The 24,125-nt window shown below is 39.1% G+C and overlaps 1 protein-coding gene across 1 annotated transcript in view; it reads left to right on the top strand.

Moving 5' to 3' along the window:
- Positions 1-24,125, top strand: part of ALMS1 (ALMS1 centrosome and basal body associated protein) — a 140,294-nt gene that overhangs the window by 115,155 nt on the left and 1,014 nt on the right. The window contains exons 18-24 of the mRNA XM_031467275.2: positions 14,603-14,720; positions 15,787-15,990; positions 16,447-16,676; positions 17,403-17,589; positions 19,560-19,623; positions 21,138-21,237; positions 22,272-23,874. Coding sequence (XP_031323135.2) covers positions 14,603-14,720; positions 15,787-15,990; positions 16,447-16,676; positions 17,403-17,589; positions 19,560-19,623; positions 21,138-21,237; positions 22,272-22,316 — 948 coding nt within the window. The 3' untranslated portion in view covers positions 22,317-23,874. The remainder of the gene's footprint in view (positions 1-14,602; positions 14,721-15,786; positions 15,991-16,446; positions 16,677-17,402; positions 17,590-19,559; positions 19,624-21,137; positions 21,238-22,271; positions 23,875-24,125) is intronic.

The following is a 24,125-nucleotide window of genomic DNA, read 5'->3' as shown; positions in this document are numbered from 1 at the left end:
AAAAGTATCCCTAAATATTTGTTCTTTTTAATACCACTGTAACTAGTATGTTTTCTTAAGTTCATTTTGAGATTTTCCTTATTAGTATACAAAAATAGTATACAAGAATACTGTGGGGTTTTTTTTTAATTTATCTTGGATCCTGTAACCTTGCTAAACTGGTTTATAAAACTCAAATAATTTGTGTTTGTGTACATGTGTGTGTTTGTGTGTTCCTTAGGGTTTCTGTATAGAATATTGTGTTATCTGCAAACAGAGATAGTTTTCCTTCTTTTTTCCAATCTTAAGTCATTTATTTCTTTGTTGCCTAACTACCCTTGCTATAGAACCTCCAGTACTGTATTAAATAGACGTAGCAAGAATGAATATCCTTGTCTTGTTCCTGATTTTTAGGGAGAAGGCTTTCTGGTCATTAAGCATGATGTTAACTGTGGGGTTTTTTTTTGTTTGTTTTTTTTTTTAATAAATGCTCCTTATCAGGTTGAAGAAGTTCTCTTCTGTTCTGATTTTGTTGAGTGTTTTTTATCATGGAAGGGTTTTGGATTTTGCCATATGTTTTTTCTATGTATAGTGAACTAATCATGTGTTTTCTTCATTTATTCATATGGTGTATTACATTGATTGATAATTGTATGTTGAACCAATCTTACCTTCTTGGGATAAATTCCTCTTGGTTTTGGTGTACAATCCTTCTGTGCTGCTGGATTCAGTTTGCTAGTATTTTGTTGAGGATTTTCCTTCTATACTCATAAGGGGTATTGATCTGTAGTTTTATTGTGTCTTTTTCCTTTGTTATCAGGGTAATACTGTCCTCAGAATGAATTGGAAAGTAATCCTTCTATTTTTGTTTTTTCTTTTTTTTCTTTTTTGAGTTTATGAATGATTGTTGTTAATTCTTCTTTAAATGTTTTTAAGAATTCACCAGTGAATCCTGGTCCTGGGCTTTTCTTTTGAGGAGGTTTTCTGATTACTGACCCAGTCTCTTTATTACAAGTCTGTTTAGATTTTCTGTTCTGCTAGAGTCAGTTTTGGTAAGTTCTTTTTCTAGGAATGTGTCTGTTACATCTAGGTTATCTTAAATTTGTTGACATGTGATTGTTCATAATATTCCTTTATTATCATTTTCATCTCTGTGTGATTGGTAGTAACATCCCCTCATTCATTCTTAATTTAAATGATTTGAGTTTTCCCTCTTTTTTCCCCTGGTGAGTCTGGCTGAAGATTTGTCCATTTTTGTTAGCCTTTTCAAAGAACTAGCTCTTGGCTTCTTTGATTTTTCTCTCTTTTTCATTCTCTATTTCATTTATTTTCATTCTGATTTTTATAATTTCCTTTGTTTTACTTGCTTTGGGTTTTATTTGCTCTTTTTTTCTTCTGGTTTCTTAAGGTAGAAGATGAGATTACAAATTTGAAATCTTTCTTCTTTTCTTATGGACTTTGAGAGTATACATTTCTGTGAGCTCTGCCTTCACTGCATCCCATAAGTTTTGCTATGCTTTGTTTCCGTTTTCATGTATCTCAAAGTATTTTCTAATTTCCCTTGTGCTTTCTTCATTGGCCATTGGTCATTAAGAGTGTATTGTTTAATTTCCGTATATATTTTATCCTTTTTTTTTTGATTTCCCAGATTTTCTTACTGATTCCAGTTTCATTCCATTGTAGTCAGAGAGCATACTTTGTATTATTTATAATTGTGTCGTGACTTGTTTTATGCCCTAGCATATGGTCTCCTGGAGAGCATTCCATATGTGTATTCTGCTGTTGTTGGTTGGAGTATTCTGTATATGTCTCTCGGATTTCATTGGTTCGTAGTGTTTAAGCCTTCTACTTCCTTACTGCTCTGCTATTTTGAAAGTGTTATATTGCAGTCTCCAACTATTATTGTTGAATTGTCTGTTTTTCCCTTCATTTCTATCAGTTTTGTTTCATATATTTTGGGTATTAATTTTTTCTGGTATCAAGTAACTCTATATCCCTTGTACATTCAAATTTGCTTCAATTTTAGCAAAAAAAAAAGTTCTAGAATTGTACCCTGGAACATTTTTCCCTTTCCTTTCAACCTGTTTTCTGTCTTAGGAGTGCGGGATGTGGGCAGTGCCACTCGTCTAAACATTAGATCTCTACCGTATGTCTTTCTCTTCTAGCATTCTAATTATTTTCATTTCTCGTATCTTTTTCTCTGCATTTCAGAGACTTTTTCAATCTGTAGTCTACTCCGCTGGCTAAGTTTTCTTTATTTTTTATCACATTTCTGTTTTCTGTTGCATAAATTAGTTCTGCAGTGGTGTAATGCTATAATTTTTGTGCTGAGTTTTTTTCTTTGATGCCCATCCTTGGTTTTCCAACACATGGTAGATATTCATTTTTTTTTTAACGAATTGTGTTAATTTTGTTAACTACCTTTTCTTCTCCCTCTGATGTCCTAGCTTATCTTGGCTCTATTTCATTAAGTCCATGTTCTTTTTTTTAATTTTCTCTAGAGTGAGAGTACAACTTATTTATTGACTAAAATGGGTAAACCTTGCAGCAAAATAAATTCCTTTTCTTTCCCTTCTTTCTTTTTTTCCTTCCTTTCTTCTACTTTAATACTATAGAATATTTTCACAAATCCTTCTCTTTTGTTTTCTGATTACCTTTGTCTCTGAACAGTTCTGTGGAAACCATTTGTTTGACCACAAGGAATGTAATTGAATTCTTTTTGATTGCCTTATTGCCTGTTTACAAGATACTGCTTGAGTGCCCTTCCCAGGACATGGACTTGAAGGCTAATTGTATGTGGCTTGTGTTTCTTTCGCTCCTCAAAGTTTGGGAGAGACAGAGAGATAGTAGTTGATTCTAGGACTCTGGACAGCTATAGCAGGTGACACTTTTCTCTGCCGTTGTTTTGAAACAGATGAACTGGTGGCCACCTTACCAAGTGTGGAGGTAAGGAAAGTATCTCATTCTGTAGCACATGCCCTTAGGGTTTTGTTGTACTACTGTGCAGTCAGCTGGTGGCTGCTTTCATGTCGCTGTTTTGTGGGCAGTGATGTAGCTGAGGCCTTATTTTTTTCTAGCAGTTTTTAGTAATGCAAGTCAGATATTTAGACTTGAGAGATTATTTCCCATACCTTTTTCCAACTTCTTCTTGGCCAGAGTGGGTATATAGTAAACCATTCTGGCTAAGGCAGAAGGAGCTATTTTTTCACAGGGAACGTGTCTCCAGTTGGAACATTTTTCTTCCTCTCGAGCCACTTACTACCTCAAGTCCCTTTTCTGAGATACCATTGGGGTATTCTGAATTTAGCTGACTCACCTTTCACCCTTCTGTATTGTACCCTTCTCTTCCTTCATGTAGGAAGAGCTTCGTGGTGGCTTCTTACATTTATTTCCAGTTGTTCATTAGACATTGTTTCTGGAATTTTGTGGTATGAGTTCAGTTGTTTCCCTAGATTGTGAATATCCTTTTCACTTTTTGAAGCTTTTTGCTTGTGTCTTTCCGTTGTGGAAGGAAAGGTTCATTAAACCTGCCTTGTGCTGTCATATTTTCTAAAATCCATTCAGCTGTTTTCTCCGTGTTTTCTCCCCCTCTCTCTTTAGTGTTTGATGTCTTCCTTTTCTGTAAGCTCCTTCCTCTCAACTAGAACAATACTTATGTTTTTCCTCATCATAGACTGTGGAGTGGAGGACTTACCTGTGAGGACTGCTTCTGCTTATCTTTATTACCAAATATTTTGTCCAAGAAGATATCTGTATTTCTTTTGAGTGTAAAAGTAAAAAGATAACTAAATATAAAGAGTTTAGATAATACAAAAAATATTAAGGTGTTGAAAGTCACCCATAATTCCTACCATCCTGAAATAGTCATGATTAATATTTTCATAAATAAGCTTCCAGGTTTGCATTTTATGATTCACCCACATCTTGGATCTATTTTATTAGGTCTGCGTTCTAATGCAGCTAAACGCCAAATGAAGAAACCTCCACAAGAGCATAAGATGAGAGCTTTATTAATGTTCAATTAAATGTTTACCAATGTTTCTTACGTTTTTATAAAACAGACTGATTTTATATCAGTCTTTACAGTCATGCTCATATATGGAGACAAACAACAGTCCCAAGAAAATGATATCAATCTATGTATATTGCTTTGAAGCTCTACACTTAATATGTCATAGATATCTTTCCATATCAATAAAGATTTATGTAGTCATTTTTAATAGCTTTAATGGCTTCCATTGTATAAATGTAGTATTTATCTAGTTAGTTCCCTTATGACAGATCTTTAAGTTGCTTTGAATTTTTCTGTATCATAATCTGCCCTTTGTTGGGTAGTCTTACTACATCTTTATGAATTTTTCTGTTGAGATACACTTATAAACATGGAATTTCTAGCTTACCAAGTATGCACATTAAAAATGTTTAATCCACATTACTAAATTGTCCTCCCAAAATGTTGATTCAAGTATTTGTTCATCAGTAATGTGTAGTAATATTTTGGTTAGTCCCTGCCAATATTTGACAGTCAGATAGGCAAGAAATATAGTATGTATTCTGATTCACATTTCTTTAATCACACCCATGAAGTTTTTATTTTCTTTTGTGTGTTTATCAACCGTATGTATTTCTTCTTTTCTGAACAGCCTGCCTTATCTTTAACCCAGGTTTCCTTAGATATGCTAATGCCTTTTTTTCCTGAAAATGTGTACTCAGGTTATTTTTTTTCCTCTTTGTACACGTGAGAGGTTAAGAGTCAATGTAACAATACCTGTGGCTGCCTGCCTGGTCCTTCTGCTCTTTCTCTGACTCACTCTTTCTGTGTCTGTGCAGTCTGGCCCTAGGCTCTACAGTTCATGCTTCTCCCTGCAGTATCTGCACTGTCTGCTTTCCCGCTGCCTCTGTGCACCCACGTTCTGTGCACTCGCGCCCTCCTCCTCCCCACCGCCTGCCATCTCCTGTCTTCCTGTCTCTGCTGTGTGTGTCTCTCACTTTTCTCACTCTCCTCTCTGTCTCTCGTGTTCTTGCTGTTTGTCCTTGTGCTCTTTCTCCTTGTTTTTCTTGCCCCCTCCCTTTCCAATCTTTTTCTCAATGTCTGATTGTGTACTGGGGTCAGGGAAGAGGAATAGTTTACTGCTGTCAGTACAAAAATGGAGAAAAAGCTGAAGATGATTTCTCTGTATTTTTGATCTCTCATTATTTCCGGTTGCTCATGTTTATAGCAGTTGGGCAAACGAACAGCACAAAATAACTACCAAAGAGTCCTCCATGAGGGAGTAAAATGAGAGCTTTAGTAATGTTGAAGTGTAAGTGTTTACCAGTTATTCTTACATTTTTATAAAACAGGCTAATTTCATTTTACTCTCTACAATGACACATATGGAGAGAAACACTGGTCAAAAGCAGTATCTTTGAACCCAAGGATAAGTTTCGTTGTATGTTAAGAGATAAAAAGCAAGCTGTAACATATACAAGTGCTTATATGGCTGGAACAAAATTAAATATTAGCAGATTATCTTAAAATTATGGGATCATACATTTTACCTTTATACTTTTTTGTTTTTATATTTTCTAGTAAGAAACCATAAAAGGTGTTTTTTGCAACATTATTAAAAAGTGACCTCAGCCAGACTGATCAGACACACACAAAATGCTAGTTGTAAGCTGGAAAAGAGAATTCTCAAGCTTTTCATTGTGTTCTAGTTTCTGCCTAAGGTATAAGTTTGAACCTCCAGTCTAGTTGTACGAAATCCTTCTAGAAGCAGAGTGAAAGAATAGAATTAGAAATGCACTATACACAGTTTCTATGCCAAGATGAAGTAAAATTTTCTTTTAACTTCAGATGCCAAGGGTTGAGCTAAATGTAGTCCTAGGTTCTTGGCCTCTCTTAAAAATTTTGATCCCATATCCCATCCTCATCCCCATCTTCCCACATGTAATTAGCCTTGTTATGTAGATCTTTTGACTCACAAGAGTTCTTACAAAATATGTATTCTGTATTTTTCCATGTGTTATCAGATTATATAGAAGGTATATCATTTTTCTTATTTTCATTAAGCATTGTGTTTTTAAGATTCATCTACACTGGTATACATAGGTCTAATTCAGATTTCTGATCATTGCATAGTACTCCACTGAGTGCCTCTACCCATTTACCTGCACACTTTCCCTGTAATGGACACCCAGGTTGCTGTCAGTTCCCAACACGCAACACACCAACAGTGCGCGTCCTTGTTCATGACACCTTATGGACCTGTGTGAGACTATCTTCGGCACATATACCCAGAATTGGAACTCTTGGATCATGTGCTCTATGTATACTTAATATTCTACATTAGTACAAATTAGTTTCTGATTGCTACATTCTTACCTGCAGTGTATGAAAGCTCCTGCAAAGATTTTTAAAGTTACTGCTGTGCTTTCGACTGGAATGCATTCATATGTTCATCCAGACCTAATTATAATACAGAATGTGACCAAAGTACAAGAATGGTATACTTTAATTGCTTTTTTCAGATTCTGACATAGAACAGATAAGAAAAGATATGGAAGATTTTAATAGCACTATTAATAAGCTTAATTTAAAATATCTATATAATGCTTTATTCCCAAAACACAGCATCCACAGTTGTTCCAAACGCCTATGGAATATTTATAAAAATTAACTGTATATTTAGGCAAAATATTGATAAATCCCCAAAGTAGATTTATAACTAAGCTTATATTTTCTAATCACAATACAATACAATTTGGAATTTACCAACTGTAATTTTCTTTCATGCAATAAACATTTTAAAACATTCTAAACTTTTGGGCTGTAGGAGAACTAAAAATTGAAATTACAGACTTTTCCTTTTCATTAAAGACAGTAAGAGCACATACCCACAACTTATGGGCTGTGTCTAAATCTATATTTAGAGGAAAACATATAGCCTTCAATTAAATGATACTTTAGTTGAACAAGCTCAATTAGGAAATAAAGTACTCTATAAATTACTCTCCAAAATTGATCAACATAACCAGGATCTGTTTCTTAAAAAAAAAAAAAAGATCAAATCTCTGCTTATTCTGACCATGGGAAAAAGGATCAGCATTAGTGGTATGGAAGGGCATAACCACAGTCAAAGAAGTGATTTTTCTTCAAGATGATCACAGCGTGCAGCCTTAGGCCGATACACTTTAAAACCTAAATTAGATGGATCATTTTCTAGGAAACTATAAATTAAGAAAATTGACCAGAAAGTTTTAAATCCTAAGTAGATCATTAACAATAGAAACTTAAAGGACTGTCGGGAATCTATAGATTCCCCACCCCTAACTATGTGCCCTCCAGAAATTTTGCACAAATATGTGCCCACCAAAAGTACAAGAGAATGTGTTTCTTCATTCCCTTGCCAACTATGTGTGGTATCAGTCTTTTTAATATTTGCTAATCTGTTGTGTGGAAACACTCATTGCTTTAAATTGCATAATACTAGATTTCAAGGATTGCTATTTATGTCTTATTTTGAGAATTGGCTTCTTATATATCCTTTGTCCATTTTTCTCTGAAGATTTTTTTCTTATTAATTCTTGAGCATTAATTGTATTGATAGTGTAATATTATTATTGTGTACACAACTTTTTTCTTTCTTTATTCCATGCTGAGAACGATCTCCCTGACCTCAAGATTATAAAACAAAATTCTCCTGTTTTCCTTTTAATATTTATTTAGGGTAGAGGACAATGCATTTAAACCCTTAATCCATATGGAATTTATTTTCTTTGTGTAGGTATAATTTTATTTCCAAATGTTTGGCTAATTGTCAGTAAAGATTTTTAAATAAGAAAGTGATATTAATAAGTTTATGAGAAAAATCTAATGTGGGCTCTGGTCAATTAGACTTGGTAATTAATAGCCACGGTTCTTTTGAAATTACTACCTAAAACATCTAAAATAGTTTGTGAACAACTTATCGAAATGGAGAAATCGAAAGAGGAAACAAATTCTGACTAAAATATGAAGGAGTTTTATTTATTAAACTTGAAGTTAGACCAGAACATCCAAGTGAAAATATCTAACAAACATAGATACATATAACCTCATGACTAAGTCATGAGTGTAATAAAGGTTTTAGGAATATTAAAGCTGAGGGGAAGAATGGAGAGAAGGAAAATTTTAAAAAGAGGGCCACTTTCAGACTATAATTTTCAAACCTGATAGAATCCTTTGAGACTCATGTCATCTGGCTCTACCACTGTCTACAAGACTTAAATGATCATTTGCTAACCTTCTGGTTTTTCCCATATATTAGTTGAGGACTTTAGCTCTTGGTGTTGTTTCTTTTCTACCCCAGACCCAGCCATTATCTGGGAAACCTTACTATCCTGTTAGAGTTCCTTGAGCTCAATTCTAATGACCAGTATTTCCATTACATTTTAAACATACAGTCTTGTCGCCTGTAATTTGAGTTCGGGGATTATCCAGAATCCTTCCATCTCTTCAGTCTTTACTCATTCGTGTACCAAAAGAAATTTTCTGAAGAACTATTATGCAGGTGCAATGCATTTTCAACGTGGGGGGGGATTTTTTTATAGTAAGCTACCTTACTCGCAGAACTGCATGACCAGTTCTGGTTTTCTAAATGATGACAGTTAACACCTGAGTTCCTACTTCTGTAAGTTTTAACCTTTTCTCTCAAAATTTAATCTATGTCAAAATATTATTTTGGAGGCAGACACTTTTCAATTATGTCACCCTTTACTGGTTAGTAAGTTTTGGTATTGAAACTAGAGTTGCCAGTTTGATCTGCACATATCTAAAAACGTTTCAGAAGAAAAGACTGTCTTTTGGTGCCATCAACTGTATTTCTGACTTTGACTTTGTCTTATCAATGTGTATCTCTGGTCCTCTACTTGAGTAGTTATACCTGAATTAGCATAAACCCATTTTTCTGATAGAAAAGTGTCTCCAAGCAGGAACCTGGCCAGCAGGTCAGCAATAACAATCTTCAAAGATGAAGAATAAGCATGTAGGGTCATATAAGATAATATGGCCTTTTCCCTATATTTAGTGTGCTTTCCTAAGCTCAGTTTCCACCAAAAAAGTTTTTTTTTCCCCCGGGTCTATCTGATGGTGTGTCTGACCAGTGAATATGGAAGTAAGTCGCACTTAGATTTTAATTAACCTAAAAAGTACTACAGAAAGCCTGAAATCTCTCTCAGATGGTGGCTGTGACTTCCTTTAACCAGTGTGTAACACGGCATGAGCAGGTGAGTTCATTCTCGCCATAATGAAATGGAAGAAGCCCGCCAGCACATGTGTCCTTTCAAGACTCTCTGCAACAGAAAGCTTAAACCATGGTAGCCGATAATGTCAGTTGACTTGCAGTCACTTACATTTTTATGTGTAGGCCCCATGGCAGAGAACTGAGTGGGCTGATCCACACCCCAGGCCCTGAGGGTTGTTGAGATGATTAGAGGAGATGCCTGAGACTCTCCCATGGACTAAGGAAAGTGGATTGTTGTGGATTGTTTACTGAGAGCATCAGTAAGTGAATTCAGCAAAAATGATATTCTATCCTGTGGTGGGTCATCAGCACAAATTGTCAGACACGATGCAGGCCTGTGCATTGCGATTATTGTGAGTGTGGAAGTCAGCATGGCATGATTGCATGATTCTGACAGTTTGCACTTGGCTCTAGCCACAATGTGTGTGTAGTGCTACACCATACCTGTAATATCCACCACCCACATTTTTGTTAGGACTGTCCATTGTTGCATGAAAATAACACTGTTGGTCACCTTCCATTGTTCTCATATCCCTGATTCAGTAACAGGAGCTATAAGACCATAGAGCATGAGAAGATTTTTTTTCTCCAAACAAGGCTTTATAATCCACATGTATTTCAGTTTTCATACATACAAGTAAACACATTTTTATAGCTTTCTTGAGATCTTTCACATACCATAAAATTCACCTATTTAAAGTATACAGTTTAGTGGGTTTTAGTATATTAACAGAGTTGAGCAACCATCACCCCAATTTAATTTTAAAACATTTTCAACACCTACTGTAAACACCATATACACATGAGCAGTCCTCATTTCTCCTAACCTCCCACCCCTGCCTTTGCCCGAGGCTGTGGTTACTAATCTACTTTCTGTGTCTATAGATTTGTTTATTCTAGACGTTTCATGTAAATGGAATCATACAATAACGTGATCTTTTGTGACTGGCTTCTTTCGCTTCATAGTGTTTTCAAAGTTCATCTACACTGTAGCATGTAATTCATTTTTTATGACCAAATAACATTCCATTGTATGAATACACACATTTTACTTATCTTTACTTCATCTGTCTATCATTTAACAGACACTGAGACTTCCATTTCTTGACTACTATTAACAAAACTGTATGAACATTCGTATATAAGCTTTTGTGTAGACCTAGTTTATATTTCTTCTGGGCATGTGTCAAGGAGTGTATATTCCCTGGATCATACGGTAACTATGTTTAACCATTTGAGGAACTACCAGACAGTTATCCAAAGTATTGGTACCATTCTGCATTCCCAGCAGCAATGAATGAAGGTTCTCATTATTCCACATCCTTGAAAACACTTGTTTTTGTCTGTCCTTTTGATTTTCACCATCTTAGAAGGCTAACTAAATATTTTGTTGAGAAAGGATTTCAGACTGTTTTCTATTTTTAAATGTTTCATAGGCAGGAGTGAACTTAAATCAGCAAGAGAGATTTGAACTAGAAACAGAAACACACACATCAAGACTCCTCATTTAATCAGATGTAAACCTATGTGCTTTCACACCCAGTGGTGCAGACCATGATTGGTTGTGTACTTTGAAAGTGCAAGAGGTTCTCAGACTTGTTCTTGGAAGAAACCATCAACACTTACGCTGCCTCCGCCCCACGAGGTGCTTCAGCCTCTGCTTCGACAGCTCCATCACTCATTTGCTGCTCATCAGCAGCTCTTTCGTTTGTCTGAGGTTCTGGTCAGCAAAAGTTTTAAAAACTTACAAAGATCCACATTCTGTCTGCATTAGATTTCCTGGCTCTGTCTCCAGTTCTGCTCTCTCAAGGCACAGAAAATAGATCTAATCATCTACATCTCAGGTCCCCACTCCCTTCCCTTAACTATTTTCACTCAGGTCCACAGTCTGTGAACCATTCCTCACAGGTCATACTTCCTGCTCCCTTTTCCTAAGTTGGCAGCATCTGGGTCTGCTAAGTTTGTTGATTTCCTGTTTTTAAACATGTCCCTTTGCACTAAGCATGCTGTGCTTCAGATGGTGAGAGCACTTGACACAGCAGATGTCTCCTCTTCCTTTCTGAAAGCCAAACCTGTCTGTGGCCTAAAGTATGTTTTACTCCTGTTGAACTCACCTGAGCTATTAAACCTCATTGCTGCACTCTTCCCTATGTTTTTGTTTTCTTTATTCTCACTTCTTAAACTGGTAATAAGATCACCTGTTACAAAATTTTAAATGTATGAAAGAGTCTTTGATAAAGAGTGTCCTCTCTTCTGTTCCCCAGGCACTCATCTTTCCATTCCAGAGCTGTTCACTGTTACTAGGTTTTGTTGTTTTTTTTTTATTGAATTATAGTCAGTTCACAACGCTGTATCAATTTCTGGTGTACAGCACTGTTACTAGTTCTTGCATGTCTTTACAGTGATTTTTAAAACAGCTTTACTGAAGTATAATTTGCATACCATAAAATTCATCCATTTTATGTGTAGAATTCAGTTATTTTTAGTAAACTTACAAAGTTGTGCAATCATCACCACAATCCAGTTTTACAGCATTTCTGGCACCTCGGAAAGCCCCTTGTACCTGTTGGCAATCAGTCCTCATTCCCAGCCCCAGACAACCTCCAGTCTGCCTTCCTCTTCTGGACATCTCGTGTAAATAAAGGCATGGAATATCTAGTCTTTCGCACCTTGCTGCTTTTGCTTAGCACGATGTTTTCAAGGTTATCCATTTTATAGTATGTATCAGTAGCTCCTTTTTATTGCTGGTTAGAATTCCATTGTATGGCTATAGCACATTTTGTTTATCCAATTGCCAGTTGTTGGACACTTCGATTGTTTCTTTTTTTTTTTTTTTGATAATATGAATAATGCTGCTATGAACATTTACATAAGTTTCTGTGTTTGCATTTGCATATGTTGTCATTTCTTTGGGATATATACAGGAGTAGAATTGGTGAATCATATGGTAAGGTTTTGTCTAGTTTTTAAGAAAATGGCAAAGGTTTTCCCAAGTGGCTGTACTATTTTACATTCCCACCAGTAATATGTGAAGTGTCCGATTTCTCCACTGCCTGGTCAACACTTAGTATTGCCCATCTTCTTTTATTATTATTATTATTTTTATAGCCATCCTAGTGGGTGTGAAGTGGTATTGTGAATCTAATTTGTATGTCCCTGATGACTGATAATGTCACTTATTTCATATGCTTTTGGCCGCTTTTCTGTCTTATTTGGTGAAGTGTCTGTTCAGATCTTTTGCCCATTTTTAAATGACTTATGTGGAATGTCCCACAACTTATTTAGATCTTTAATTTCTCCCACCAGTGTTTTGTAGCTTTCAGTATTCAAGCCTTGCACGCCTGTTGTTAAATTTATTCCCAAATACTGCATTCTTTTTTTTCCCTTTTCTTTTTTTAATTGTAGTCGGTTTACAGTGTTGTGTTAATTTCTGGTGTATAGCTTAGTGATTCAGTTGTGTGTGTGTATGTGCGTGTGTGTGTCCTCTTTTTTTTTTTTTTTCTAACATCTGAAAAAGTATAGTGTATTGTTGGTCAGTGACCTCTCCTCACCTCCCTTTCTGTACTCATACATATTGACTTAACATCATAATAGTGTGATCGTTCTATATTAGTTTTTTACCATTTGCAGTCTAAATCACTTGTTCTTTGTAACACTTCTGTAATTTCAGAAATGCAGGTGTTCCCTCTTCTAGATGGAGAAACTGGTACAGAGGTTATGGCTTGCTCAGTAGAGACAGCTAGTAAAAGCAGGTCTGAGACTGCCTTCAGTCTTTGGACTACAGACTCAGCTTTATCTACTATATCAAAGTTGTTGCTATTCCTCCTGCCTAGTGCATAGGGCTTTACAATCCTCCCTTGTTTCATCTGCCCATCATTCCTCTTACTATTTGGGATCCTGATGGCCATTTAGGTCCTTCCAGATGTGCATTATATGGGAAAGCTAACTCCACCAACTTTATATTGTCATGCAACCTGTATAAGTCCATCTTGCCCTCATTTTATTCAAATTTATTTTTTAAATGTATTTTATTTTTTATTTTATTATTTATGTATTATTTAGTATTTTTATTTATGTCATTTTAATGTATTTATCAAATTTAAATGTATATTTATCAAATTAAATTATTAATTAGATTATTAAATGTATATTTATCAAATTTATTATTTAATGTAGTAGAGTTGCACTCTGCTGCACATTCCTCTGGTCTGCGATTAGTGGCCGTGCCTACTGGGGAAAACGAGACTTGCCTGGCAGGGCGCATTCTGCCTGCCTTACTGAGCCCTGGCTCAAATTTGCTAATCTTTTTTTTTTTTTTTTTACACTCCAAATGCTTGCAGATTATCAGGTTTATGATCCATTCTGGAATTTTACAGGTCATCATGGTTAAACCCACCAGTTTGCAATGCTTATCTTTTTGAAAATTAAAATACTTCCTACCCCCAGACATCAAGCATAGCTCCTCTCTTGAGGATTCTGTTGCAGTTTCCCTGAAGGCCCTGAAGTATATAGTTTATTTGTTCAGGGAAGCGGATACTCTCCATTTCCTTTCCTGACTTGGGCTTCAATTTACTCTTCCAAGCTTGTTTAAGTAGACAAGCACCTGGCATTTATTCAGAATATAGATGCCCAGGCCCCTCACCTAGAAATTCCAATTCATTGTTCTGGGTTAGAACACGCTCCCAGAAGATGTTCTGATGGACAAGTTCAAGAAATACTATTTTATGTCATATTTGTCCAACTATATTTTGATAATGTTTGTCATCTACTAACTTTCCACCATCAGCTCCCTTTAGTAGAGCAATCTCTACTTGCTCTGAACATAACTAAAAAAACCTTTTGGGCTCAAATCTTTAAGTGCTTTTTGCAATACTGCACTCATTCAGGACTTGTCATGGGACCTTTCAGCTCTTTGGCATTTACCCTTGAATAAGATGTCTAATCTTATTGGAAAGCATTCTCTAGTTCACTCATTCTCTTTAATTATCTCCTGCCCTCTTTATCTCATCAGAATTTTATGCTGCTATCAAGTCAGACTTCCATCCTGAAGACCCAACAGGCTAATCTTTGGCAAGCGTCCTCTTCAGAGTCTTTTCAAGTCCTGGGAACATACCCACTCTTGTTGTCTTACCTTCTTAAAACAGCTCAGACCCTTATCCAACTATGGTAGCACTCACCTCTCTATCGCACAGTCTGTAGCAGCGTGTTCACATTGTCACAAGCTTCCTGGCAGCTTCATCTCAACGATTTGAATGGGATTAGAAAGGGCTCTTGGCAACTTGTATGTTTTCTTATCTTGTGGGTAACTGTGCCATTGACTGCAGGCGATGATAACAGGATCTCTTTGGTTTTTCCAGGTGACAGACCATATTTCTTCTGACTCTGTTTCATCTTCTACCAGTAGTTTCTGGAACTCGACCTCTACCTTTTGCATCAAGCAAAATGTACATATGTTAAACAAGGGTGTCCAAGCAGGTAAGTTACTTTAAACATTTCCATTGAAATACAGGTGGCTCTTAAACCTGTGATAAGATGCTCAAGCTTACCCCCAACAGAAGAAGTAAAGATGTAAATAATACTCAGACACCGTTCTTCACCTGTCAGATTTCTGCCGAAGTCTACGCTGAATAGCAATTTTGTGGGCAAGAGTGTAAGGAAATACTACATTCTAGTGGGGGTATAAGTTGGGAGTACTTATAAGTTGGCAGTTTCTATCAGAATTACTTTGACCCAGCACTTTTACTTTGGGGATTTAGCCTATAGATACACAGCGCATGGGAGCAAAATGACACGTGTACAGCATTAACCTCTGAAGTATTATTTAGTTTAAGCAGAAAATTTAAATCAACTTAGATGTCCATCAATGGCCAAATGGTTAAATACATTATTTTATATCCATGCAATGAAATCCTACATAGAATGAGGAATCTTTTTCTACTAATATATCAAGATCGCTAAGATAAATAATTAAAAAGAAAAAGCAAAGTACAGAACAGTATATAGCATGCTACTACATGTATTTAAAAAAATAAAAGAAGGAAGAGAAATGCTTAAATGTGTGCAAAAATGTATCTGGAATCATGGGGTTATAAACTTAATGGAGAACAGGAGTGGGAAGGAGGTCACTTTTTGACTTTCTATATCTTTTGATTTTATAAAATAAGAATAAACTTCCCCCTTGATAAAAATCTTCCCTTCAAGTCATGTCTTTCCATCTGTCAACCTCTTCCTTACCTAGGTAACTGCAGTAGGACTGTAACAATTTACTGTCTTTTTCACATGGGATCAGAACTGAAATCCTTTTCCCATTAAATCCATATTAGTAGTTCTTTCCTTCTAATATCTAAACCGACTTAGAAGTAAGAGCCCCTTCTCTCTTTCTCTCTCTGACCTCTCTCGCTCACACCCCTTCACCCACCTAAAGGAGGCAGTAGCCTGCATTTTTGAAGCCTTAAAAAATTTTCATTTGCTTTATGTGACTCCACCTGCCAACTAAGTCTCAAGGCTGCTCCCAGAGACAATCTGTGATTTTTCCCCTCAGGTAACTTGGAGATTGTGAATGGTGTCAGAAAACACACTCGAGATGTTGGAATGACTTTCCCAACTCCAAGTTCGAGCAAGACTAGAGTAGAAGAGGACAGTGATGTGACTTCTTGGTCAGAAGAAAAAATAGAAGAGAAAAAGCTCCTTACCAATTGTATTGGAGACAAAAAGTTAAGGAAGAACAAGCAGAGTTGCTGTGAAGGTCAGTTTATGATTCTCACTTTCCTAGCAGAAAAACTAGTGAATTTCAAGTCTCTTGCAATGCTAAGGTTCTTTGTTTCTAAATGACTCAGTATAGACCCCACCGTCCCCCAGCACCATCTTGGCAAATTTTCAAAGTACAGTCATCCCTGCACATCTGCAGGGGATTGGTTCCAGGACCCCTCGTGGATGCCAAAATCCATGAATGCTCAAGTCCTTTATGTAGAGTGGCGTAGTACAGACTGCCCTCTGAATCCAAGGGTTCCACATGCACAGATGCAGGGGGCTGACTGTATCCAGCCCTACAATTACGGAGTCATACCTGTAGTTAAGCAGACTTCGGGGCATGCTGGTGACCTCTTGAGAGCAGGGTCCCTGAGAGACTGTATTATTATGCACATATCTCTGATGAGAAAAATGAAAAATCTTCTTTCTTTCTTAAAAATATTTCCTGTAGGAGTTTCATGGTTTGTTCCTGTGGAAAATGTGAAGTCTGTTCCTAAGAAGGAAAACCTGCCCATGCTTCACGGCCCTGGTGTCGCCTGGTTTGCACCCATCACCAGTACCAAACCCTGGAGGGAGCCACTACGGGAGCAGAACTGGCAGGGACAGCCCATGGACAGCCCCAGCTCACTAGCAGGCCTGGGCAGAGAGCCACTGAAGCCATTTGTGAGAGTGACCCTGCAGGTGCAGTGACACTGAGTTAATTTTAGCCATATGCTTAAGGAGGAAGAAAGGGCAAGATACAGAAAAGTTAAATCTGTGACTTGGCCTTCTGAAGTGCAGTCCTGTGAGCCTTGTTTCTAGCACCTCCACAGCTCATCTGTTTCCACACTCATTGATCAAAGGCTGCCTTACTGTTATCCATCACAAGCAGTGTGTCGCCCTCAGTATCTGGGGACAAGGCAGGGATGGGTGTTGTGTAGCTGCTCACTGGGTTTGTAGATAGAAACCTGCACGTGGAGTGCAGTAGAGGCCTGATGTTTGTGTCAGCCTTGTATCTGTTCCCCCGTTTACATGACTCCTATTTCTGCTTAACATGAAGTTTTAAAGGCACCAAGCCTCTTCTTTACAAGTACCCAGGGAGCTAAAGGAATTGTTATTTAATGATGGATTTGTTTGAAGGGAAATTTAAAACAGCACAGTGGGCCGAGCTCTGTCCCATCAACACTGGGGAGACTTGTAATTGCCACAGTCTTGGTTCTTGACTTATTCCAAAGTCAGTTCTTTGATCCCTCTGATTTTCCTGCTGGAGCTCTCCCCCGCAGGGAGTTGTCTGACCATTCTTCAACTCTAGACATCTTCCGTACTTTGCAAACAGGCTTTCCAGACCTGTTAGACAGGCACTGTTTTCTGGGCCCTTGGAGAAAAGACTGCACCATTAACATGAAGTTGGGGACTTTTTCTCCTCAGGAATCACTTCACCTTCACAGACCTGACTTCATCTCCCGCTCCGGGGAACGGATAAAGCGCCTGAAGTTAATAGTCCAGGAGAGGAAGATGCAGAACATGCTGCAGAGCGAGCGGGACGCACTGTTCAACACTGGGCAGGGATGGCAGGGCTGCCGGGGCCCCGTGCACCCCCTGCTCCCCAAGAGAGGTACGCTCCGCCTGTCCACCTTCCTGTTTCTGGGCAGAGAGGGCAAAGTCTGCTTCATGCAAGGGAGCACTGCTCAATGCCAGGCAAGTTATATGGTCAGAAAGTGACTTTCCTCACCGAGACTCAAATCTCTTTTGGTAGCAGAATCTGCCCAGTTTAACTCTCAGCACCTTCATGATCCAAATAAGCCCATTTATTCTTGCCCTGTCACTCCATCTCAAAAATGACAGTGTGCACCCAAAAAAAAAGGGTGTTTTTAAAAACCAGCTCTGTCATCATGAGCAAGTAAATTGCAAAAGTATAATGTTTACAGTGAGGAGAAGCTGATTCCAGGCTGGCTTACTTCATAGAGTGGCAATAATGATAAACTTTTATAGCCCTTATGTTTTGTCCAGACACTGTTCTTGTTTAATGCTTACAACACCTCTCTGAGGTGGATACTATTAATATGCCTGTTTCACAGATGAGAAAACTGACGCAAAAAGAGATGAAGTACCTTGCCCAATATTACACACCTTATAAGCTGGGATTTGAACCTAAGTGGGCTGGCACTGAAGTCTGTGCTCTTAACAGTTATGCTAGATGGAAGATCTCAATAAAATGACACATGAAAGCTGTGAGAAAACTATGAAGTCCTACCTGATGCTTTCACCGCTGGCTTACTTATAAACTGGTCAGTGTTTGGATTTGCACTGTCTAGTCTGTGCTGCGGTGTTGTTATCTTCAGAAGCCCTCAGGCTGCTGTCACAGTCATCATGGTGTAGCCTTGGCCTTGGCCATTGCTCACCGCCCAGCACTGCCAGCTCAGGATGGGGCACAAAGCCGCAGCTGCAGCCTCTCACAGCTCTTCAGCAACACACCCTTCCTTATGAAGAGGTAACCCACTGTCACTGATCCCCTAAGGGTTGGGGACCCCTCAGTAGGTCCTTTGCCCTGAATCACAAACGTCAGTTAAACAAGACCAGGTTCAATATAGCAGAGCAGAAACTATTCCTTGATCAAGAAGTGCAGAAGGGAGAGCTCACGCTCAAAGATACTTTCTCCCTGAAGGGAGAGGAGTAAGGGAATTTAAGGGTTAAGAGGCAGATAGGTCATTAGGGCTTGAGGAGAGGGGCAGAGTTTTCAGGGGCAGCCAGGCATGCGCAGTCTCCCATGGTCCTTTGCACATGGCACAGACTGTGCCTTGCAGAGTACAAATCACCCTTCTGGGCCGAGCTGTCAGCATGGTAATGAAGCAGTGGTAACTTTCAGACCCATCCCAGTCTCACCTGTGCTCATCTGTGCAGGCTCATTCTTGTGGTCAAGTCAGAACCGGTCTGGGGAGTTGACCACTGTATATCTCTCAAGGTACAGCTGCGAAACATCTCTGCCAAATGCCAGGTACCTTTGAAACAAACACAAAAATAAATCAGGGCAAGTGTCCTTCTGCTCACAGGGACTGGTATGGAAACATAGAGAAAAATCAAGGCGCAGGCCCTTCAGTTTTTAGGGGCTGATGTGGGTGACACCATTGCTGCTCAGCCATAAAAAAAGGATGAAATTTTGCCTTTTGCAACAACATGCATCAGCCTGGAGGATATTATGCCAAGTGAAATAAGTCAGACAGACAGAGACAAACGCTGTATTACACCACTTACATGTGGAATCTGAAAAAATAAAACCAGTAAATATAACAAAAAAGAAACAGACTCACAGATATAGAGAACAAACTAGTGGTTACCAGTGGGGAGAGACAAGGTAGGGATAAGGGACTGAGAGGTACAAACTACCGTGTATAAAATAAATAAGCTACAAGGATATGTTGTACAGCACAGGGAATATATTTTTATAATAACTAAATGGAGTATAAATTTTAAAGATTGTAAATCACTATGTTGTACACCTGAAACTAATGTAATATTGTAAATCCACTAGACCTCAATTAAAAAAAAAAAGACAATCCACTAAGAACTGCTTCTTCTCTTGCTTAGGCTTCCTGGCTGCCCAAAAGAAAAGGCCTATTGGAAAGAAGGAAATGATTCAGAGATCTAAACGGTAAGGCCAAAAGAATAAGTAACTATAAAAGGATAAATCAGGCCACCAACTGGTCAGGAGCTCAGGCTTGGCCTCAGAATAAAGGCATTATGCTGTAGTTAAAACATCATGAGAAAATTAATTTTAAAAGTAGTTTCTCATTTATGGCTCTGAAAAAGAGATGAAAAAGAGCAATCATGGTATAGATGATTCATTTACAAAAGATACAAAGCATTGCCACTAATTTGCATGCTTTACTCTTGTCTTTGTTAGAAACTTAAATATAAATAAAAACTACTTTGAAATAAAGTTAAATACTTATTTGGGGCCTTACCCTTTATCTCAGCAGTCCTTTTTCTAGAAATTTATCCAATACAGTGATAGATAAGGGGATAGTCTCCAAGATATAGTAAGTTAGGCTTAAAAAATAAACCAAATTTCAGAAGCATATGTATGCTGCTACTGTCTGTAGTTTTTGAAAAGAAGTGCTTGTGCTTACATAGATGGGTGTATTTTTGTATGCACAGACTATCTGTGGAAGGACACCCAAAAAACTGGTGATAGTGGTTGTCTTTGGGAAAAAGAACTGAGTGACTAGAGTGCAGAGGCAGGAGAGAGACTAATTTTTTACCTTTTTATACTTTTTGAATTTTGTGCCATTGCATTCATTGGCTATTAATTAATTAATTAGAGATATGTATACATTGCTCGTGAGACTGCCATGGAGTAACTGAGTAAAGGGTTGGTTACCTTTTAGGGATTCATTAGAGACTTCCTTTAATAAGACCAGTTTTATAGCCCACATAGTGCTTGAAAACAATTTACCTTCAGTAATAAAAGCATTCTTCTTGAAATCTTGTTTTCACTTTCCATTTGGTAAACCCTTTCCTTATAGGTAATTCAAAGGGATGCTTTAATCAAGCAATTCTCAAAGTGTGGTCCGTGGGTCTTTGGAAGCCTCGACTCTGTTCTTACCAACACTCCTTCCCACCCCCACCCCCACTCACTCACTCCCGTTTCTGCTCCTAACTAGTCTTCAAGACCCACCTCAGGCTTAACCTTCCCTGACCTCCTTCAGTCAGAATAAGTTTTTTCTTTTCCTGTAACTCTATGTAGAATTTTGTAGATATGACCATTATTATATTTTTCTTTCACATTATTTTCCATGTTTAAAAATGATAGCAATACATAGGCATTATCTTATATTGTAGCCATACATCTTTGCATATAGAATGAAAGAAGTTTATCTCCACTCCTTTGTCCCACTCCTTTCCCAGAATAATCACTATCAGCAGGATTTTATTGTGTTTTTATTCCCCTGTATCCCTCTCCAGATCGTGAGCACTCCAGCCCAGGGTTCTTTGGATCCAAGTGCCTAACAGGAAGCTGGGCACCCAGCAGGCCCATGGCCTGCCTGAGGGGCTGAGTGGCTGGAGGGCAGTAGAGCTTAGGGCGATGTGGTGAGCAGCGATCGTGGGCCTGTGTGGTCAGGTGAACTCACTGCTTTCTGTCTTTCCATTGGTGCCATTCCTAAGGATTTATGAGCAGCTTCCAGAAGTTCAGAAAAAAAGAGAAGAGGAAAAGAGGAGATCGGAATATAAGTCATACCGGCTGCGAGCCCAGCTGTACAAGAAGGTCAGTCATTCCTAGAGCAGGATTGGTGAGGTTTGTCAGGGGAAAGAGAAAGTGAGAAAAATCCATCTGACCTGTTTGCATTAACTGTATTTGCAGAGTGAACTTAAGCTCATGACACACTGTACCACTGCTGAAATTTAAAAGATTAAAGCACCTGCAGCTAGATTTCAAATTTAAAAATCTCAAAAGGCAGATCTAAAGAAGGCACCTCCCAGGCAGACATTTGGAGTGAAAGCAAATTTCATACTTAGGAGTCAGTTCAGACATCATGCTGGAAATGCCTACATCGGAATTGTTGAGCTTTTGTTCCAGAGGCCCAAGTGATAGTTTTATGCCCCTTGTAGGTAAATCGTATACCGCTAGAACTTTTCAGATAAATTGGGAAATGTCCAAGTGTGGCATAAGAGCTGACAGTTTGAGGAGTCAGATCCTGGAAGCCACCACCACTTCCTGCCCATTGCCCCCGTGGAACCAGTGGTGCTGCAAGTCCCAGAGCCTCACAAGCCAGGGGACTTGCTACCAATTAATTCCTGAAGAAAGCAGATGGGCTACTGTGCCTAAAGGTCCAGATCCTTCACTGTTCTCATTTCCTTCCCAACCCTCCACTTCACCCCCAGAGGACTCTGAAAGTCAGAAACCAAAAGATGAGCTCATACCAGGCCGATGTGAGGCTGGAGAACTCCTTCTGGAGCACATGCCGGAGCCCAGGCTGGGCTCCCTCAGGCGGGGAGGCCCGAGCCGAGGCCCTCACTGTGCTTGTGAGTTTGTGAACTGATGGATGGATTAGTCTCTTAAGATTATAACTACTGTTACATTTCTGTACAGACTATAATACACTGTAGATCATCTTTCCTAAACACTTCAGGAAGTATTTTTTTGTATAATTACCATCATTTCTGTTGCTGGGAAAGAGAAATAAGGTTTGGGGAGAACCACGCTGGTCTCCTCAGCGACACGTCTGGGGTGAGGAGTGGCCGTCTGCCTCTGACGGCAGGGGTATCTAACTTCTTTCCTGCCTTTCTTTTCTTCCACAGAAAGTGACCAATCAACTCTTGGGGAGAAAAGTTCCTTGGGACTGACATCATACAAGTATTTTCCTCAGAGCCTTGGAATTATATTTTATCAGCCTGGAGGAGCACAGTCCTTACTTTTATGAGTCTGGTTTAATAAAACTTAGCCTGTTGTCAATGTGTAATTTAGAGTCCTGGGCATAGTGATGACCAAGATTACTAACAGTTTGGGAGCAGTCCTTTCTCCACAGTGGCCTTGCCCACAGGGATGTTCGTTACAATGGTATTATCTCATTCTAGCCAAGAGTGAGTCCATTTTTGTATGTGTTTTTATACTTTTAGAAAATAAATAACTTCCGATTGACTCATAGTAAAGCAAGCAGCAGGGGATCATTTGTTTCCCATCTGGAGAGGGGCAGGGAGCTATGCAGTGTCTTCCTGAGGTATGCGGGGAACCTCAGTCTAAAGGCACCAGCCCTGGGAGATGGGCTGTGAGATGAAATGTGACCTTTGTTTAGAAATGCAGTTGTGGGCTTTGTGGAGACAGCATCTGGTTAGGGTCCCCGTAGGGGGGCCCAGAGACTCTGGGCAGACACAGGCACCTTGGGTCCAGAGCCACCTCCTAGCCCCATTCCAGCTTCCTCTGGCACCACCAGCCTTTGGTAGAACACAACTTGGGAGGCATTAGACGCTTGATGTAAATCATGACCTGGCCCTGGCCAGTGGGATGTGGGTTGTGCCACTTCTAGATATGGTTCTTGTAAAGCCCACATGCTGTCCCTTCAGCAGAGACCTTGGGGGCCAGAGCAGATTGATGGCATCTTTGGTCCCAATCCTTCTCACGTGGATTCTGACACTCCTCCACACCCTTTCCATGTGACTTTCCATTTCCTCTCTCTGAAGAGGTGCAGTTCCCCTGATGTGACACCTGTAGAGGCTAGACGCTGAAGAAGCATTTGCTTGTTCCTGCTTTACTTTTGCACCTCTGCAATTACCTTAAAACCATGCTGGGGGGAGGTGGCGGGGGTCTTGTTCAATAAAATACAGATTTTGTTTCCCAGGTGATGCTGAAGCTGCTGGTCCGTGGACCACACACACTTTGAGCAGCAAGGATGTGGATCACTGGATTGAAGGAGACCGTGCTCTGCGCCCTGCTCTCCACAGCAAACTGGGCTGCTTCCCTGTCCAGGCCTATAAAATAGCAGACTGGACTAGAAGATCTCTAAGATTCCTTTCAGATCTAACATGCTGTGATTCTAGTCTGGTTACCCCTGTGACAGTTGAGTTCCATCTAAAATATCCTTGCCCAGTGGCTGGTCTGGACTTGCACATTTCTAATAGTGGGGAAATTACTGCATGCATATAAGGCGTCCATCCCGTTTCATCTTGGAATCTCTCAGTAAGGAACTTTTTTGTTTTGTTGAAATACATCTCTGCAGCTTCCATACTGTTGGTCCTAGGTTATCTGTTAGAATTCATCACAATCCTCCCCTACTCACCCCCATCAGTGCTCTCCCTTCAGGTCAGTGGAGGCAGTGCTGTGATGAAATAATGCAAATTGAAAGCTCTGCTCCCCGGAAACCACCCCAAGTACTGGCCAAGCAGGGGTCCTTGTACCATGAGATGGGTGAGTGAAAGTGCGTCCTGGGATCTAACGGGAAGTTGAGTTGGGGGCTTCACGGGAGCCTAGATGATGGAAACAGAGAGGAAGCACACTTTGGGCTAAGGCAGAACTCTGGAGACCCAAGTCCCACCAGTTCTGCTGTATTCCTTTCTTTCTCCAACTCTTCTTAACGCCACCTCCACCAAAGTTCAAAACAAAACCCCATACACCCAGATTCATTTCACGGATTCTTCTAATTTCTTCTTTTCTGTTTC

This window comes from Camelus dromedarius, chromosome 15 (assembly GCF_036321535.1).
Source record: "Camelus dromedarius isolate mCamDro1 chromosome 15, mCamDro1.pat, whole genome shotgun sequence".
In the NCBI taxonomy this organism is placed as follows: Eukaryota; Metazoa; Chordata; class Mammalia; order Artiodactyla; family Camelidae; genus Camelus; species Camelus dromedarius.
Note: the sequence above shows the minus strand (reverse complement) of the source record. Positions and strands in the feature narration are given on the sequence as shown.